The sequence below is a fragment of the Lepisosteus platostomus genome, chromosome 12 (genome assembly GCF_059453375.1).
Source record: "Lepisosteus platostomus isolate fLepPlt1 chromosome 12, fLepPlt1.hap1, whole genome shotgun sequence".
In the NCBI taxonomy this organism is placed as follows: domain Eukaryota; kingdom Metazoa; phylum Chordata; class Actinopteri; order Semionotiformes; family Lepisosteidae; genus Lepisosteus; species Lepisosteus platostomus.
This window is the reverse complement of record NC_142622.1, coordinates 17,573,289-17,594,236: the sequence shown is the minus strand read 5'-3', so window position 1 is coordinate 17,594,236 and position 20,948 is coordinate 17,573,289. Positions and strand designations below refer to the sequence as shown.

At 37.6% G+C, this 20,948-nt stretch overlaps 1 protein-coding gene across 2 annotated transcripts in view; it reads right to left on the bottom strand.

The window, feature by feature from the left end:
* Nucleotides 1-20,948, bottom strand: part of LOC148651213 (sodium/hydrogen exchanger 3-like) — a 36,225-nt gene that overhangs the window by 7,081 nt on the left and 8,196 nt on the right. The window contains exons 1-12 of one of the 2 annotated variants that reach the window (XM_088601251.1): nucleotides 18,595-19,161; nucleotides 11,755-12,057; nucleotides 10,462-10,625; nucleotides 9,227-9,305; nucleotides 8,098-8,275; nucleotides 7,370-7,590; nucleotides 6,413-6,615; nucleotides 5,312-5,401; nucleotides 5,163-5,233; nucleotides 4,267-4,396; nucleotides 2,595-2,731; nucleotides 1,874-2,003 (exon numbers count right to left, since the gene is read on the bottom strand). In XM_088601251.1, the coding sequence (XP_088457377.1) occupies nucleotides 1,874-2,003; nucleotides 2,595-2,731; nucleotides 4,267-4,396; nucleotides 5,163-5,233; nucleotides 5,312-5,401; nucleotides 6,413-6,615; nucleotides 7,370-7,590; nucleotides 8,098-8,275; nucleotides 9,227-9,305; nucleotides 10,462-10,625; nucleotides 11,755-12,057; nucleotides 18,595-18,889 (2,001 nt within the window). In that variant the 5' untranslated portion in view covers nucleotides 18,890-19,161. Of the gene's footprint in view, nucleotides 1-1,873; nucleotides 2,004-2,594; nucleotides 2,732-4,266; nucleotides 4,397-5,162; nucleotides 5,234-5,311; nucleotides 5,402-6,412; nucleotides 6,616-7,369; nucleotides 7,591-8,097; nucleotides 8,276-9,226; nucleotides 9,306-10,461; nucleotides 10,626-11,754; nucleotides 12,058-18,594; nucleotides 19,162-20,948 lie in introns of those variants that run through there. The other variant, XM_088601252.1, reaches the window with a different exon arrangement.

Here is a 20,948-nt window from a genome sequence, read left to right as displayed (position 1 = left end):
ACAGCATAAAACAGGCAGGTAGAAACAAAAGAGAAAAAGAAGAGACACAAGGGTGCACAGGAGAGCAAGACGGAAGGTGAGAGCTCCTTGTCCTGATCATCAAGGCCAGATCTGAGTTAAGTATTTGAACCTTATTAAGACAGCTTGTTATTCTGTTGTTGTTATGACTGTTGATTTCCTGTGGAAAGACTCTCTCGGTTAAAAATGGTCTCTTCTGGTTAGTGGCTGCATTTTTAGAGTAGGGACATAGGTTCCCACTCATTTGGTACCATCTGGGTTTAAAGATATTTCCTTGGGTTATATTCCCTTGGTTTAGAAGACAGAATTATATTATTTTGTCCTTTGTAGGCTTTATATACAGTAAGTGTTTAAATACTGGATAGCAGATCGGGGGTTTCTGGGTGGTCAGGACATAGGCCTCTTGGAAGCCTTGTGTGTAAATTTGTAAATAACTTAACTTGTACAGTACATTGTTTATGTTGTGTGTAGGTTAGTGCGAGTATTGCCATTGTCGGCTCGCATGTCTCCATTTATATCCTATAAATTTGGTTTGAACCAAATCTTTGAGCTGACGTTGCCATTAAATGCGACCGAGAATACTCCAACCGGCGCGTCGCACCGCCTGCAGTCGGGGGCGGGGGGGAGAGGAGAACAAAGTGATGTAGCCAATTCATAGAGGGGGATTATTAGGAGGCATAGGATATTTTACCAGGACGCCGTTTTACACCCCTACTCTTTTCAAGAAACACCCTGGGATTTTTAATGACCACAGAGAGGACCTCAGTTTTACGTCTCATCCGAAAGACGGTGCCTTTTTACAGTATAGTGTCCCCGTCATTATTTCAACCTCACATGGACCGCAGGGTGAGCGCCCGCTGCTGGCCTCACTAACACCTCTTCCAGCAGCGACCTTAGTTTTTCCCAGGAGGTCTCTCATCCAGGTACTGAGCAGGCTCACACCTGCTTAGCTTCAGTGGGCTGCCAATTGTAAGTTGTAAGGTGACAGGGCTGCTGGCTACTAGGAAGTGAACTGGTTTCTGGAAATTGATCAGTCTTAGTGTGAGTGTGTTTTTGTGTCTGCGTGTGCCCTACAATGTACTGGCATCCTGTCCAAAGCGTATTCTGCCTTGCACCAATTGCTTGTTAGGTTAGGCTCTAGCACCCCTGTGACCCTCTACTGTTAGAGAATAGATGGATGGATTATGACGGAATGAGGCAGAAATAACAGGCAAGTGAACTGAGAACAGATGGACAAAAAGCCAACAGAAAAAGGATGGTCATACTGTACTTCAGAAACATACTATTGAAGTATGAGTCTATGAAAATTAATAAATACAGACATGGTTTCTTCTCATTCATAACCTTCCTTATGTCCTTAACCTCCAAACGGTTTTTCCATATTTTAATCATTTTTTTATTAATACAACAACTATTTTAAGTATTTTAAATTACCTCAGTAGGATATAATTGGTCACCTCTCCATTGTAAATAAAATATGTCAGTTGAGACTGATTACCTCAGACTAAAGTATAAGCAATATGTAGTTTCTAAAAATTTTAGGATCCAAAAAAGTAAAGGAAACCATGCCAGACCGATCAATCTCTACAGGTATCAGGGAAAAACAGGTTAGTGTTTTAGTAATTAGACAACATGCTGCTTCAGTTAAGCACACAAACCAGGTAATCTATCTAATGTACTGTACCCTCTTCAACTAAAGGCAGAGGAATACCAATGGGGAAGATGATTCTGGTTAGATGCTGCATTTTCTAATAAGTACTGTTTATTTGCCAGAGTGGTTGAATTTACTGGATTAGGTTTTAGAGCTAGAAAAGAAAAAAAGCTGCTTCTCTGAAGCAACAATTCAACAGCTTACCTGCTTCCTGGCCTTGTACAGGTGCTGCTGTAGGACATGATGGGTGTTGACATCCTCTGAGGCCCAGCCACTCTTCCTCTGCAGCTCGATCGCTTGCATGTCAAGACAGACTGAGCTGACATGATTCCGCCTTCAAGAAAAGAAAAATCAGAAAAGCATGACATTTTTCCAAGAGCAACCAAGAGCAACTGTATTATATAGCTATTTGTCTTCCACTGCAGCAGAGTGTACTATTAAAAGAAGCTTCACATAGAACTAAGCACAGTTGAAAGGATTCGTAACCTACAGTACAGTAAAGTACAGTATGTGCTTGTTTTCACTGTATAGCCACCGAAATAAAACAATTCTAAAAATCTTGAAAAGGGCATAGAAAATGTATGATCTAGTGGTTAAAGAAGAAGTCTGGCAAGTATCCTTACCATGGATAGAACAAATATTTATTTTTAAAAGTGTTACTTTGTTCCCAATTATTAGTTTCTGGTTCACTTTTACTATGGGTTGAATGTAGTAAAATAAATTACTTATTTTATTTATTTGACTTATTTAATTATTATTATTATTATTATTATTATTATTATTATTATTATTATATTTTATTAAATTATTTATTTTTTTAGTTAGGTCTCACTAGTGATTGGGTTTGGAATGGTTGTTCTAACACATCTTTTCAGAAACAAGCACACTAAAACCTTTCTATCAACATTGTGAAACCTATACTCACAGGATTGCAGACACAGGGGTATCATCGTGGATCAAATCCGGCGCCATCACTGACATAGCTGAGTGACGCTTCCTGTTAAAATCCACGTTTGCATCATTTTCAGACCGTAGGAAGGCCAGTGACCCTTGACGCTCACCCTTAAACATGAGAGGAAAACCTGCTTTAAGACACAGGACTGAGACAAGGAGGAGGCCGAAGGCTGCTCTCTTGGAATGCAGGGACTGGCCATTTTGTTCTGTGAACCAGCAAGGTGCAGTCAGACACAGAAGTATTTATTTCAGAATTTCTCTGATTTCCAGATGTACAGAAGGCAAAATCGGTCTTTCAATTAAGCCGAGCTCTGGGATTTTGCAAATATTCTGAGAAAGGGCGAATTGTGATGGCAGTGGCAAACTAAACATGAAAAGGCCTTTTTAGTGGAATAAAAAGTAAAATAGCCCATTCTGTATTCATGTTCTGGGCAACACAAAGAATCCATCTATTCACTCTTCATTCCTCCACTTTCTATAGCGGACATGACCAACTTCTAATAGACTAGAAAGACAATGGAACTTGCCTTCTATGATGTAAACTTAATCCAGTAAATGCAGTGATTATTCCTGTAAAGAGGTTCACAATAGCACTGTTGTGACAACAGTGTCCTAGCAATCCCATTCTGTGCTATAGAATACATTTTGTACAGGGGTTCCCAATCCTGGTCCTGGAGGTGTACACACCTGTTGGTTTTTGTTCCAGGTAGGCCCTTAGCTACATACAGTAACTGAATCCTTAACTGATGTAATAACAGGATTAATCTGAACTGATTGTTCCCAGCTCTTAAACATGTTAGAGGTTGCTTTTAACTATTGCTTTTCCAGTATTACAATTCTAAACCCAATTCTAAATTTGAAAAAAATCCAAATGTTCCAATCAAGCAAGTTTTTTGGTTCAAGGCCTTATTTAATGAAGTCAGCAGTGCACGAGCCTCCAGTCCCAGGAGTGAGAGCTCCTGCTCTAGTACACAAATGAATGACAGTAGTTCAAGTCACTACAGCAGAGTGAGAGTCTCTTTCCACTGAAGACAAGGATTTGGGGTGGCTGTCCACCTCCCTCATAGAAACTGACTTGTATTGTATGAAAATGAACCCGCTCATTGAAAAGCTAAGAAGCAAAGCTATTTAATCTTTCTGTAAAAAAAAGCAAGATTACTTCAAAATCATTTTGCTCTTCCTCTGAAAGTCCTTGGAAATGTGTAAAATTGCAAATCAAGCAGGAATAAGCATGCGTGAGGGAAGAGTCACCTATCTTACATTTATTCTTCTACAGTCAAACACAAATTTACTAAATTAACATGAGTTCATAAAGAGTTAGAAACAATTGAGTTTTTCATTGGATCAAAAAGATTACAAATCTGCCACTGTGCATCAGTGCAACATTTTTGCACATTGTTGAATATACAGTAGGCCAAATCATAGCCAGCAAGAAGAAAGCACTTCTTAGTGCAACCAAAGTGAAACAACTTGAATTATTTCCTAGCAAACATACTGGTCATAAATCCATATAAGGCATTAGCAACTTTCAGGCTTTGGCATTATTTCAACTCACTATTACTGTACAATATTTAGATTGGGTTGCCATAATATCCACTTCACTTTCTAATACGCAATTTGTTCTTTGTTCACTGCAGTCTTACCTCTGACACGTAGCTGACTGCATCTTTTAGATTAAGCTGGTGGAAGACGTGGAAGATGTAATCTTGTGACTTTCGTGCAGAGGGTTTCATCAGTACCCTGCTCAGCCACTTCTCATCAAACTGCAACCACCTGAAAGGTACACCTTTTTTCATTCGTCCACTTCATTACAACGTCAGACACCTCAAGTTGTTTTGTGAATAACCGTTGAAATGTATAAGTACTATTATACGTATTATAGTATAAGTATAAGCCTATTATGTGTTTAGTAACAAAAATTAGAACAATTCACTATTTAAAATGTTAGGGGTTCTCTGTAGCTTCAGTAGTAAAACCCTAGTGTCATTACGCATCCTGGGCCATATTCTCTAAACTGCTGTCTGCAACTTTCAGGCCATCCTGCCTCACATTTTCCCAATGCCCTTTTAGAATCTTTTACTTGTCCTAAGTATTTGGCCAGCTGCAGATAAATGTATTGGTACCCTTCTTTTGAATCCATGTTATTCCCTTAATCATTTTTTGCATCAATTGTATCTTCTTAATGGTTGTCAAATAGAGATTTGTTAAAGCAAAAAGCAGTGATTATTTCAGAATTCAGGCAATACTTGTATCTGTCACTACACAGACACATAGAATTGCAGAAATACTGTAGAAATTCTCTTTTAAATTAGTTTACTTACAGAATAGTGGCTATCCCACACTATATACTGTATTTGCATCTTTTAATACATCCATTATTTACACCTTTTAGTTATTCAGGTTCATTGTATTTTCCTCATAAATGTATAATTGTTTTAAATGTATTTTTTCTTCTTGTGCTGTATGCTTTAACATTGGTGAAGAATAATCTGGTTTTGCTGCATCTTTTTTTCTAAAAAGCTTAAAATTTACTACTTACTTGTCCCTCATAAAGTTATGCCCAATTTGTCCTGAAATATCTTCAATTGCAATAAGGATGTGATCAAAGGCCTAGGACAAAATAAAAAGAGAATGCTCAAATATTCTGTTTTTTGTTGTCCTTAAACTAGCAGATGTGAAAGGCCTTACCCTGCTTTGCAGCTTTTCAATTAACAGAGGATCTTTGTGCTCAGTCCTTTTCACTTTCAGCCAGGTCACCAACGGTTTGATTGTTAAACCCTGCAACAGAGATCAGAGCTCTCAGAACAAAGGCTGTCCTGACTTTTGGGAGACTTCAAACCTCAAAGACTGCACACATAAGACGAATTTAAAGCCTTAAAGTATTTAGTTAAGGTACAGGTTTAAGACCCTGCTTTTAATTTAGACTCCAAACCCTCACTGGCATAGACATCATTGCAAATATTTCCAATCGCTACCAAGATTGCTTTGTTGCCTCGTTCTAAATGGCAGAATATGGCACTGTGCATACCTGAAAATTTCATTTATTTTGTGCTGTAAACTGGAGGTTTTACAAGTTACTGTGTAAATTTTACTTTTATTGTGGTTTGATGTGCACTCATCAATGCTAATTCTTTATGATCCCGAAATGTAAAAATAACATTGCAGTTTAAATCTTTTAAAAAGAAAGGAGCTGGTCATTGACTTTTTGGCCAAATGCTGCAACACCACTTCTAAAAAAGAGAACAGCCTCCAAATACCGATGCACTCTTCTATCAGTAAATCTATGGTAAGAGCACATTTTTTGAAAAAATTAATAATTTAGGAACTTTCCCTGAATATATTTTCAATTTAACTCATTTTAATAATTGTTCTTGATAGTGATTAAATGCTTTCATTATCACATACAGTATGTTGTTTGTTGTACTCTTACTTTCTGGTTTGTTGTATTTTTGTATCGTGTGATCATCATTATAAATGAGGACTTGATAAGACCAATAATGCCATGGATGCACAGTAAGTTAAGGTAACAGGAGGACTTGATTGGCATTGTGTTATTCTAGTATCTCTCCCACACCTATTTAAGCATTTGCAGGCAGCACCCCGAAGCTTTTTGAGAGGCCGTGTCTTTCCAAGAAATGGAGGGAGTATTAAAGCGCAGTACAACAGGTTGTTCACATTCATGAGACAAAATTAAAAGAAAAAAAGCAGCAAGAAGATCTTATTTTCCGTGATGCTTTCAAAGCATTAGGACAGACACCTGCAAAGTACTTTCTTCGAGGCCACATTCACCTGTAGGATGACAGTGAAGTACACGACGATGAGAGCGGTGCTGACGAAAAGGTTTTTTGCTCGAATTTTTTCCGCATCCAACATGACTGCCAAGGCATATGTCACACCTCCTCGCAAGCCCCCGTAACTCATGACCACCTGGTCTATGAATTCCAAGGGCACCAGCCTGTGGCGGTTTAAGATCCACGTCAGAACGAAGACACCTGTGGTGGGCAAAAGGAAAATATAAAAGAGAGTCTTTAACTGCCTGGAGAACTGCACTTTGGTTAAAAAACGTCAGTGGGGAATGCCTATTGATCAGATATTAATTCCAGGCTGAAAAGAAGAAAGAAGGAAAAACACATCACTTCAAATGCTGAGCCTCATTAGGCATTAGGGAGCAAGAAGAAGGCAGCAGGGAATTTATGGAGAGCGGAACAAAGGACAGAGCAAAAGAGAAAAACAAAGAGAGAATTGGGGGTGATACAATAAATGAATTGGGAGCTCTTCAAATAAATCACTGAGAGCTGGTGGAAGGTGTGAACCAAGTCTAAGGATAATGGGTGGTATCTTGAGTTTTTCTTGCGTAGGAATCCTAGAATCCTGGTAAAAGGATGCAGACAGATAGGTCAGTGCAATCATGGCCAGCAGTGATGAAATAGAGGACTAATTTGCTTGGAGAGATCTCTGATCCTCCTGCTCTGACATGTTCCATGAAACGATCAGCCAGTCTACTTACTGTCTCACCAATGTACAGTAAATGAAAAGACATTTTCTACAAAAGTGGCATTAAAAGAGTTGGCTGATACCTACAGTATGATGTTCTCAGGTACATTTTGACATACTGTAGATTGGTCATGTACAGGATATTTTTATTACAAATCCTTAACAGGCCACTAACTAGACTTATGTTCCTTTCTTGTGGTAGATATAGTCATTTAATTTCCAAATATTTTTATTTATATTCATTTGTCTTACCTATAAACCTGTAGACTAATATGAAGACAAGGGTGAGGAGTATGAAGGCAGTATCCCAAACCCATATATTGGGATCTATTGCAGAGATTCCCAGGAACACAAAAATGATGGTTTCAGAACCGTTGGCCATCAGCTTCAGTGTGTATCTCACAGTGGTAACTGATCTCTCATCCATGTTGGCATTGATATATTTTTGACAGCAAATGCCACAAAAAGTGATCCTAAAAAATAAAAGGCAAAATCTCTGAAGATAAGGAAATATGAATGTCTGCTACAGCACAAAATAATGAGTACAAGGCACAATAAAGGCACAAGCAGATAAGGAATTTAATGCAACTTCATGTTTTCCATTTCATGTGCATTAGTTTCTGTTGTTAATGATTCCCTGTTGTTGTTTCGGCCTGGACAGACCATCATGAACTGTTTGCAAGATGCTATAGCAAAGATTACCCTCCTGTGTTAGTAAGTGTGTGACAAAGGGGCAAGTGGAGGACATATTGATCCACTCTGAAAGTTAAAAAGAAAGAGGACAACATTTTGGTGGGAGAACTTTCATCCGGTGTGAATAAAATAGCTGTTTTTAGAATGTTGCTAATGTTTTGTAAAATCAAGGTCAGAGGGACAGATACTGTACCTTTGAACAGCCAATAATGGCAAGTAGAACACTCAGTTTTCACAATATGCAAAACCCTCATAAAAAGCCAGAACTTTCCATGTTTAACACTTACGCCAGGATATCTGAAACAGACACCATATCAGCAGTGAGGTAGGACAGATATCCCATGACAAAGATGAATCCAGGTTCAATTATCTGAACGTTTTTTGTCCACCTGGTCAGCAAGGACAGCAGTGTTCCAAAAACAACTCCCACTAAGGTTCCTCCAAGAGCCACAACTAAAAAAGACACTGAGCAAATAAAGAGAGAGCAGCATTTGTGTGAGTACAGTGTGCTGTCTCTTCTCTTCAGAATTAACAAAACATTCACTACACTGCTGCTGCTAGCAAAGTCACCTTCTAACGTGATAAGTGATCTGAAATGCTGTAGAATAGCATTTCCACGCATTTTTTAGATAAGAATTCTTTTTTCAATGGTTAGGAAAAAATCTGGCATTTCCAAGATCTTAAATTTTAAAATTGATTACTATACATAGGAAAGCATTAATATTGCTGTCATGTTCAATTTACTTTTGGACATTACAATTTTTTTAAATAAATAATTTGTACAGTAAGTACTACAGTAATGCGCAAAGCAATTTGTGGTCCTGCTGCAGTAAAAACATATTCATAATACTAGCATGTTAAATATGGTGGAGTTTAATTCATTAAAGATACTATAAAGATGGTGTTTGCCATATTTATTACCCCTCTTATAACACATGTACTGTACTGTATAAACAGCATGGGGTACTTAGATTGACTTTGCCAGTCCGATTTTGCCTTATCATTACTCTTCTTATTCATCATTGAACCACGGTAGGATTATCAAAGCTCTTCAAATCAAATCTTATCAAATCACATTCCAATATTTTGCAAAGAGAATATTATAATGTCCCCCGTTTCCTTACGAGGTAGATATTCTGCCTTGGAGTAGGTGACCCTCCATGTAATGGTTAAGCATTGTAAAGTAAAGTTTAGTATTGTTCACTGCATATTAGTTTGAGTTTGAGTCTTTCAGTAAACTCAAACTTCAATATACAGTCAGGGTTTTTTGTTGGATTCTTGGTAAAATTTTAATTTTATTATTCATGCACATAAAATACAGTACATATCTACAAATACAATAAAACAAGAAAACATTTTTTTTATTTTCAACAAAACAGAGCATAGGAAGTACAGTGTTCATAAATTGTCTCTCACCTACTCCTTTGACAATTTCCACAGCATTAATATTTCCTCCTCCTATCGTTACAAAAGAGTCAAATACATTATACAGCACCTGAAGAATAAAGTAGAATAAATTATAAAAAACAGTCATTTCAAGAGAGAGGTAACTGTTATGCAAATGGGAAATAAAAAGATTTAAAAAACACCCCCTCGTAAAACCTAGAATCGGCAATTGTTTTCTATTTGAATACCCATGGGACTGGGAATCATCAGCTGTTAATTTACTTGACTTATTGTTATAACTACTGTACCTCACGGAGAATGAGGACCGATACAGCCATGTGACAAATTCATGAATCATCTCCACAGCTGCTAACAGGAGAGTTAAAACCTACTGGAGGAGCAGTGTGTTTCTCAATGACATCACTGCAGACATCACTGATGACGACAATGCAAGTACACCTCTTAAACTGCTGTATCGATCTCTCTACTGATCAATTACAATTTTTGCAAAAGTAATCACACAGTCTGAGTGATGTCCTGTTTTGCTGAATTGCAAATGATGGATTAACATCTTTTGAACGTTTTTTTTAATTATTCTAAATTTTCCCTTTTAAGGCTGAAAGAGGCTTAATGTCAGCAATATTTGGGGTTGAGTACTTTTGCAAGGCACTGGCATTAGCAAAATTGTGTAACAGAAAAGAATGGAAAAGCCATAGCATGAGAGGGATGTCTTTACTATCTGTAGTACCTGAGTCTGAGTGAAACAGGGATTGTACTTGGAAAATGCAATGAGAAGTCTCTTGTCAGGAAAACAGGAAAACTTGGAGTATTGCAAAGTACATTTCCTGCTACAACTTCAATAACAAATCATTTCCAGTTGGTATACTTCAGGTCTTTGCTGCTTTTGGTCACAGTTTTCTGACTGCACTACTCTAGTTTAAAAGTCAGTGAATGTGATATTCCACAACCATTGTCTACTGTGTATTTACAATCGTCAAAGTTGTATTCCTGTATAATATATACTGTAAACTCACTCATTCCAAACTCCACAGACCTTGCCAATAGTATATGTAGAACAAAAAATCTAAGTCCTCAGCACTTCTCAGGTCTGTTGAGTATACAGTATACTGTTCCATGGTTTACTCATAGTCCAATCTAAAGACATGTTGAACCATTGGAATCTATGGCTAACTTTCAGCAATACATTCACCATAGTGAAAGCTTGAAATCGTACTGGCTTCTAGAAATCAGACAGGAGGTCTTACCACTGTGACACCATCATTCAGAAGAGATTCCCCAAAGACAAGAATGAATAAAACTTCATTGACATGAACTTCTTCAAAGACAGCTATTACAGCCACAGGGTCCACTGCGGAAATCAAGCTTCCAAAGAGGAGAAACTCCAGCACACTGATATTGAAGTTGACACCTAAGAACAATGTAAATATTTTTGACATTTGTTGCATAGTTTAAAGGGCTTCACAGTAGTATGAAAACAGTATGATAGCAGTAAAATTAAATTCGATATTTTAAGTTGATCTCTTTGATTTTTAATAACAATTAAGGGGTTCTTAATATAGAAAAGTAAAAACACAATACCTGATAAAATAATAAGTAGTATCGTGCATTTTTGATTATTTGTGGATGTTACTTCCGCCTAATCTTACTAGGGGTCTGCTCTTGAAGGAGGAAGAGAAAAGGGGGTGCCAGCCCTACAGTATGCCACAGGAAATTAGGGAATCACACCCCTTTCCAGCCTATTGGCTGCTTTGATACAAAGTCTCAGTCTTTTGTAAATCCCAAGAACTAAAGCTGGAGGTTAGACAAATCCTTAAAAATCTTTAGTTCTAAAAGTAAGTCAAACAAGTATTTGATCAGCATAGCTGTAAGATTTCACTAGAAATGTTTCACTTTGGGATTTTGCGATTCATTGCTGTTGAAAATGCTCACTTCTTATTTTGTTAAACACCTTAAAGTTATGACTTTTTGGACTGGTTTGTTTCCTATCATTTAAGTGCTTGTTTGCTTCACTGTTTGAAACATAATAACTTAACCCCCCCCTCCTAATCACTGAAGACTTAATTCCCTATTCTCTTATAATAGATCCATTTGTGTCTATAATAGACACTTTGCTTTATTCCTTACTAATCTTGTTGTTATAACAATACTGTAATAACTAAACTAATGACTATAGGTTTGACCCACATAGCTATATTTCTTCCTATCTCATGTCTTTGTCAACTTGCACTGACAGCTCAGCATTATCTGTGTTTTACCTTATCCTGCTCCCGTTTGCATTCTCTACAGTGTAGATAATCCCTGTTCTCTTTATGATCTTCTTCAGTGTCCTACTAAACTATTGAGGCCAACATTTTCCAGACCTCAATTTGTTAAACTCTGATACGAATTTTTCTTGTGCCTCTGGCTTGTAAAATGTACCATGTATTTTCATAATTTACCCCAATCTGTTTCTGTTTGGATCTCTCTCACCCTCTTAACGTACGCCAAACTGAAATTAAGCAGGCAGAAAGAAAATACATCAAGGAACACAAACTTACCTATTATACCACCCAGGTAAATGCCCCACAGTGATAAACCAAGTGTGGCAGCGTTCCAGCAGGTGCCAATGATGGCAAACACAAGGATGGCACCGAGATTTCCAAAGAACAGCTTGTTGGGCATGAAGTACCCAGCATCAAGAATAATTTGGGGTAGGAGGTAGAAGAAAAAGACTATAGGAGTCAGGGTAAAGGTCTGAGCTTTGTCTGCTGCCCATATAATGCCACCCAGGACAAAACCGATTAGAATCAACAAGGCACTCTCTGGGATGATGCTGGTCACTTTGTGGTTCAATCCTAAAACTGAAAGGGATGAGAGAGACAAGAAATGTATATTAATGACAATGACACCACATGGCTTTTATGTACTCGTTGGCTGAAATGAACTGACACCCCAAACTAACAGTATCCAATATTTACTGCCCTTAGTAAAGACACCCTGACCTAGATACATCACTAAGAACTGAACAATTTGTGTCCCCTTCCTCTTCCATTTATCTAGTTGGATCGCTGTTAAGACCAGGCTGTATTTTGGAAAAAACATCATGGTCCAACACTTTCATCAGTAAGAGTGCTTTCATATCTGTTGTTTAATGAGACAACAGATGAGCGGAATTGAATTCAACAGAATATTTTTAAAAACATGTTTTTACATATAGTGTATATGTGCAATATATAATAGCGAGTTAGAAATGCCACAGAATGCCTTAAAAGGGAACCTGATTCAAGCATTTAATCCATCTATTGGACTTTGTTAAAACCTGAACCACAAGAATGAGGATAGAAGTGAAAAATAAAGGGAGATGCACGTAGAAGCTGAAGTTGAAGTTGATATCTTGCCTTTTTTCAAGAAACTGCTGAATGAGACATTTCAATCAAGTGGCTACAAAAAGCTAAGTGAAATAGACAGGCAAAACACCTACCTCGACCTTTCTAATATTCTTAAGTAAGCCAAGAGTGGATTATGACATTAGCTGTTTAAACAGCATTTAAAATGAATGGTAGTGACGCATTTGTCTCTGTCATATCCTCTCACACTGTAATAAAGTTAAACCAAGTGTGAAGGACCCATAGTCCACCAGTAGATTAAAGACATTAGATCCTACATTAGTTTGATTGTAGTAACTAGACCTTATGGAACAAATGACGGTGATCACTTGTGCTTATTTACAGTTTATTCTGGGATTATCACATTTCAAAGATATTACTACAAGAAACCTACTAAAATCTAAAAGTTTATTTTGCTGTTGCTGTTAAAAACATTTTAAGGTGGAGTGATCAGGAATAAAGAATCAACAGTTCAAAGCCTGTCTACAGTGCATACCACCGTGAACTCTGGTACAAATCTGCCACAATTCTCTAAATTATACAACACAGACAGACCACTAACCATTTTCTCACATTGCCTTTTCTATTTGTTCTGCTGGGTTATTAGTTCTGCACTGCAACCTCTTCTCTTTATGATTAATCATTAATCAATGTGCTAAACTTGAAGAAATACTTGCTTTACTTTCACTGGAATCCCTGTTTCCTGCATGTCTGTGTAACTGTTCTGTCATCACTTCTAACACTAGCAAAAACTGCTTAATCTTATGTTTTTCCATGCCATGAAAAGTTCAGTTTTCCAATGCTTTTTTAATGTGTTCTTCAATCTTAAAAAAGCAAGCAATATAAATAATGAGAGACTGGAATATGGACATTTAATAATGGAGTAGCTTTTTCCAGACTCCCACAACTCTTTGTCTAAAGAAGTCGCCTCTGATCTCAGTGCTCTCTGCAGTTTCCCCATAGTCCTATTTCAGCAATGATGTCTCACAGTGCTGGGGTCTGGTGCAGTCCAATGTTACTGTATCTGCATGGAGTTTGTATATTCAGCCTGTGTTCACGTGGCTTTCCTCCAGGTACTCTGATTTCCTCCCATAGTCCGAAGACATACTAGTAGGTTAATTGGCTTCTGGGAAAACTAGCGCAGATGTAAGTGTGTGCATGTTTGTGTCTGTGTGTGGCCTTGGATGGACTGGAGTCCTATCCAAGGTGTATTCTTCTAGTGTCTGTTGCTGTCCGGTTAGGGGAATAGGGGGATAGACCCCACCACCAACGCAATTCTGTATTGCATAAAATGGCTAGAATATGGAAGAATAAATGAATACCGGATAAAACCGCTAGAGGGCGACGAAGGGACACACCAGAGACCAAGAGAACGCAATAAAGTTTTGTAGCGTGTTTCCATGTGTTATTAGAGAAAATGGCTCCAGGTGGCTGCGGGCTGTTTTCTCTCTATAAAAGAGGTTAAAGGAGATCAGAGATTGTCTATTCCGGCGAGATGGTACGGCAGACTACAATTTCTCGTATAGTCTCGTGGTGAGACTATAATTTTAGACTTTAAAATCAAGCCGAGATCTTAAAATCAGCTGCTGTCAGGGGCGCTAGTTTCACACGTTTAAATTTCTCTGCCGGTTGAGCAGAAAGATGAAAGGCAGGAAGGATCCGGATCGAACTAGAGCTGGGACCATCAAGAGTGGGACAATTTAGATAAAAGTCTAAAATTCACCTCCATCCCACAGCCCCTTCTAAGACCCCTTCTAAAATTACAACGCTAGATTTGATCAAATGTCTTTCATTTGAGTACCATAGTCTTATAGTTTATGTTTGCCCATAGCTGAGCCCTACCAAGCGTTGACACAGTATTTGCATCTGTTTAACCTACTGTATCTATTCCAATATGTCAGCCTGCCAATCTCCTGTATTGGAAAAAAAATCTGTATGAAGTTACTTTTATTTTTTTATTCTATTTTATAACCAACATGATTGGCTTCCTCTACTTCTATAAACGTTTTGAGCAAATTCTGCTCTGCAGCAAAAAGAAAATGCTGCTAAAAGGAACATCTGACAGGGTCAGTATTTGCTGTGGCAGCGTACAATGCTATGAAATGAGTAAATGATCAACTGTTTTCAGGACGGGAAGTGTCCAGTTTCAGCGGCAGTCTTCAGCCAGGAGTATAATTAACTGGCAAGTTTGTTAACTTTTTCTGTGTTAGCTCTTACGCAGACACTTTGTATTTTCCACCCTTATTGCACGTTTTGCTTATTCTCGAAAGGAAATGATTAAATCTGAGACTAACAACACTTTACCAATCTTGACTGCAGGAAGGAAGTTTTGGTTGAATGCGAAACTTGCAATTTCTAGCTTTTTATAGAGTGGGCTAAAATTGTAAAAAGTCTTTCCTTTGCAAACTGACATAGAAAACAAAAACAGTTCTACATTATCAAATGTAAGTACAGTATAATAACACAAAGATTGGAAATAGCTGATATGCTAAACCAGAGATTAACAGCAGGATTTAACAGTATATAGCATCTTCAGGAAATGTTCAAATCCCAAAACTGCTGCTGCAAGAATGTTGCATTGAGTTGCAGCTGTGGTGAGTTGCAGCCTCTGAGGCCAGAGGCAAAATTTCTGCTTTTTTTAAATTCTGTGATGCCACATGCTCTATACGTGGTATACATGGTACAATTGCAGGCGACACTTCGGGATCTTGACCTCATTCACAGGGACAGTAGCATTAATTGACATACTGTATCATGAATATCAAGAAGACTTTATTTCAGGTAATCAGGGATTAAATACTTCACATTAAAAGCAAATAAATGGTTCTACAATATTGCCCACATGAACAGGAAACAGTATTGTCCATTTACATTTTATGACCATCTCTTTATATGAATTTCTTCTTAGTCTAAAGGCAGATAGGACAGTTTGCCATCTGCTAGGAGTGTGGTCTATTCTTCATGAAAGCCCAGCTGTGTACCTGCCACTTAGATTGCAAAAAAATGACACAAAGAGATGCTGAACTACATGACTCGGCTCTTCTGCTCTACCGGCAGAGACAAACATGCTGAAAAGAGAAGAAAAGAAACTTCTACAACTATGACAAAAGTACACTCATTAATACTAATGTGAATTCCTTCTCTGGTTCCAAAACTCATGCCCAGCAATAACAGGTGCTAGGCCTCAAGTAAAAGTTAATGTCTTGTAACAAAAGTAGTTAAAACTAAATTAACAAAGCCAGCAGTGAGTCCCATGAAGTTTGTGTTCTGGTCATTTCTCCTGTCTTGCAGAAATTTGTACTTCAGCGCTCAGTCTTTTATGCACTGGATTGCTCTCATATGTCCAGCTATTAAAGGGAACTGTTTCCTAGCCTGTGATATGGGTTCCGTGCTGGAATTATGGTGCTACTCAATAATAATACTACTGTAATTCTTTATTTTTCCATAGTGCCTTTTTTTCTCAATGTAACCTAAAATGCTTTACATATACAGTAGAAGCTCTAATGAACAGTCCTGAACATATACTGTAGAAGCTATAACTGGATTTTTTAAATGACCAAATAAACAGGACTTCAGTTCCACATCTCAATACAAAGATGGCACCTGTCACCAAACTAAGGTATAGGACACTATGATCTAGAGGCAAAAGTTCCACCTCATCAACCAGAATCCTGCATGAAAAGTTACAAGGAATGCACTTGGACTGATGGATATTACTTTTTAGTAGTTTTCCATTTACATATCTCAAATGACCATTCCAACTTCAGGTTAGTCTTCAGCCACTATATAAGCAAATAAGTCAACAATCAAATGTTTTGCTCAACACACTGTGAGTTCCTTCTGGTATCATGCAGCTGCATTAATTTGGAAATAAAAAAAGGTTACAAGCAAAAGGAGGCCATTTATGGTATAAATTATCAATCACAGTTCAACACACAAGTCTAACTTTGACTTATTTAAATTGGAATTTGTCCATCCCTCCGTTCATTCTCTAACAGCTTTATCCAGTACAGGGTGGCTGGGAAGCAACAGGTGCCAGGCAGGTAACACCAGTCCAACACAGTGTACACACAGACTCAAACACCCACTCGAACTAGGGCTCATTTTCCCAGAAGCGAATTAACCTACCCGTATGTCTTTAGACTGTGGGAGGAAACCCTGTGAACATGGGGTGAACATACAAACTGCACTCAGATAGCGCCCCAGGAGTTACACCCTGGTTCCCAGGGCTGTGAGGCAGCAAGGCTAACCACTGTGCCACTGTGTCACACAAGTGTAAATCAATAAGTTCAAAAATAGATTTAATATGTAAAAAAGTAAATTATGTTACAAGCTTACACGGTTGCTATTATTTTCAGAACAACCCATTGTGTTAAAGAGGTTCTTTGCAAGCTGGACTCTGTCCTGAAAACTCTAGTACTGTGGAACCAAAATTAAAATTACTCTCCTCCTGGGTGGGACGTCACTCCATTAAGAACAGGACAATTAATAACAGCACATCGAAGCTAACTATCACGTCTAGATATACAGTGTTGTAGTTGGACGGGAAACAGTGGATTTGAAAAAATAGGCAAAATTGACATTGAGCAGCAGATATTGTTTTATGATGCTTCAAATGTACCACTACTCAGATTTTTGTCGTTTATATTTAGAAAATGTCTTCCGTGCATGCTACAGTTAAGTTAATTGTTTAACTGAAGTTTCAATTGCTCCTTTAGTTCCAGGAATTGGACCTTGTGCATCAACCAGTTATAATCACACAAGTCTAAGTTATGGAATACAATATGGAGATGTCCTTTCAAAGTAACTTTGAAAACAAATCTATACAGTATGTTGAATTTAGATCTGAAGCCTAAAGATCTAAAATAGGATTAATAGTTTTAATAGGTTTAATAATAGACCTGTACCTAAGATCACTTCTCTTACTTTATATACTGCAGCAAGTAAATAATTTCATTCTAACCTGCTCCTAGAACCTTCAGTTAGCAGAGCTGGAAACTTCTATGCTTGTGGACACCTGTTTTTAGTTCTCACATTCTATTCTCAGATTTCAGTGCAAATATTTGTTTAATCGAATTTAAATCAAGGAATGTGTGTTAAAAATGTACAATACATTAGTAAGACATCGTTTAGAACACTTTGTATCATTTTAATCACCACATGACAAATGAAATATTGTTGCTCTGGAATCAACTTATAAAAAGAGTAACCTGGAAAATCCCTGGTCATAAATGCATTACTCATACAGGCTAATACAATCGAATGTTTTCAGTCCTGAATGGAGAAACCAACAGAAGGGCCTGATTCAATATTCAAAATCTTCAAAGGGTTGAACAAAATCAAACCAGGGAACTTCATCAGAACTGGAAGAAGTGCATTGACAACTTAGAACAGGATGTATAGTATGTTTTTGCAAAAATGGGTGTTATGATACCAGGCAATGAAAGCACTCCAGCACACATGGTTTATCCAAACTGGTTACAGTACATAGCAGTCAATTGCAGGCATACAAATGCAGCACATCCTGAATCCCACAACACTGCTCCTGATTGTCTCTCTGATGGGATAAAGACTTTCCACCTTCTTGGAGTGCTGGTTGCATCAAGAGAATGTTTCTTTACATACTGTAGGTGGCATCCTCACTCACAGTCCCCATTAGAGAAACCTTTGGCTCCTCCTTGATGAGGACAAAACTAAAGGCCTCAACAGCTTTTGTTGGCTGTATCTTAACTCCCTTGCCTTCCTTGCATTTCGAGCGTTTTCTTACATTGCAGTTGTACCGCTCGGAAAAACTGCAAGTGTAGACATAAAGTATAAATGCACAAGCATTTTAGAAATGAGCTAATTTCAAAGATCTCCATATCAGGTATTGCATGAGTTGAAAATATTTAAATATAGCAACATTCTTTCTATGGGGGGAATGGTTAATAACAAAATGAATATACTATAAACAAAACAGCATAAAAAGGTTTTTAAAAATCTCACCTCATTGTAAAAATCAACATTACGTACCCATTTTGGCAATAGCAGCCACCAGAATCCAGAGAACAATGGTGTAGGGAACCATAATATGATCCCACTTGAAGGATACAATCTGGAAACCTGCAGCAGAATGCCTGGCTGCTCCAGTGTCATTGGCATTGGAGCCAGAAAGCACAGGCTCATGGTATGTGTGATGTCCATCGGAGCTATGGTTCACTCCCCTGGCTTCCAGTCTTGACCTGTCCACTAGTGCACCACAGCCACGGATGGCTAGCACCACAAATACAAGTATCACCAAAAAAACATTCCACTTGCTACACTGCATGTTAAACTGCCTTTCAAATCCACAGCACAAAATAACTTTGCTTTTACTCTCTTCGGTCCCACATTCTTTATTTCACTGGTTTATGCCTTTCATTAGTTTGCCAAGTTCAAGTTGCCAAGCTTTTCTTCAGCTAAAATCTCTAAATTAAATGAATAAATAATTTGCACTTGGAGTGGAGTTTCTTCGCCGTTTACTCTCCCTAGATTAAGCCCGCCAGGTCTGTTTGATTCAGATGCTGCTAGTTAGATAAGCATATTGCAAAAGTGCTATTTATGCTTAATTCGTGGTGAAGGCGGGACTTAACAGCAAAAAGAAAGACAGGATCGTAAAACGGGGACCAGACTTCATTCATGTGCTGCGCTTGTTTTGAGAATATGATTTAAAAGAACAGAGCTATTATTAAAACAAATAATATTAATTTGAATGCCTGCACATCTTCATTTTTTACGCTTGGAAAAGTTTAGCGAATCGTGCAGAATTTAGGATATCTCCTTTTCGAACTAAATTGAACGCCGCAAGATTTTAGTTATGCTGTACCTTACAGGGTCACCCGTATGCCACCAATGACTGGTATAGATATGTGATATTTTCCGTTTTTCACCTAAAATGTAAAGATGCATAGCGGTATTATTGCACACAAATCATACTGTACGTCAGACAAAACAGTTCACCTGAGTTGTCGCTGTTTCCTATAGCATATAAGTCTCAGTCCTCAGACACTGGATAAAGTGTTAGAAGTTCTTAAAGAGCGAGAGATCGGTTTGCCTTTGACAATTACAGAAGATGCAGGTGAGGATTCTAATCTTATGCCTGTTGAAGTTGGTGCAGGGACGGAGGTAACTGGATTTTTTAGGTTACTTTTAATCTTATTTACAGTGCGTTACACGAGCTTTGCGAATAATTTAGTTTTTAATGAAGAATGAAAAGGTTGCATTAGTAACCACTATACAGTATGAATTTCAGGATTGACGCCGACCGGTGTATTGTTTTTTAAATCTCAACATAAACTGTGAAATAAATTACCAATGTCTTATTTGTGGATCGCATCTACTGTATAAAACAAAAGGAATTGTACAATAATGTTGACGTATTGGATTATACTTAATAAGATAAACACCTGAAGTATAGAGGTCTTTCCGTTTTAAGTTAATACGAAACGCAGTCTGCTAGGCTAACTGCTAGGCTAATGTGTCCTATTCCTTGCATAGGAATTTGTACCGGCTCCCCCGTTAGTACTTTGAAGTAACGACCTCCCACACAATACTGTACTAGGTTTCATTCCTGCACGTCCAAATTTCCATTTCGTCCATTCTGTACCGCAACAAAAAAAATGTTTGAGGGACACAAAAAACTGATTGAGGGACACAAGTCAAATATCAAAATTCTGTAACAAAAAACAGCACTGCCATTGCTTTCCTCATCATTCAGCTTATCAACCGGTTTCATACTCAGCTAATATTACACACAAACGATGTTTCTTTAAATTATATCATAAAAATAATTACACATTAAACTAATTTCACATTGTCATATCCAAAACTTCATGATTGGTTATTATTGTACCCGACATTAAACCAAACACACAAGAACCTTACAGTAGTTTCTTAGCATATGTCTTAGTAAATGTTATAGGTTTAGTAATATTAGAAATGGTTTTATAGAGTGCTTAATAATATCCAGTCTCACAGTCCTGTTCTGCATTTAAAATAGAACACATTTGTACCTGTAGTTTAATATGCAGAAACCATATTTAATGATTCACATGTTTTTTTTTACAAATGCTAGCAAGGTAGGAAACCGTCAGGGGCACCTTGAATCATTCATCCAGAACAGTTTAATGCTCATTGTTTCTGTTGACATTGTAAAAAGGTTTTAGATATATTTTTCAACTGAAAATCAACATAATATATCTCAAAGCAATATTGGTGCACTTCGTGTTTTCCTTTTTCATTATAGAAGCGTTATAATGTAATTTATGTTTATGTCCACTTTTTAAATAGACATAAGATTAATTTATATTTTAGGCTGGAGTTAGTGCAACTGCCTCACAGATTATAGC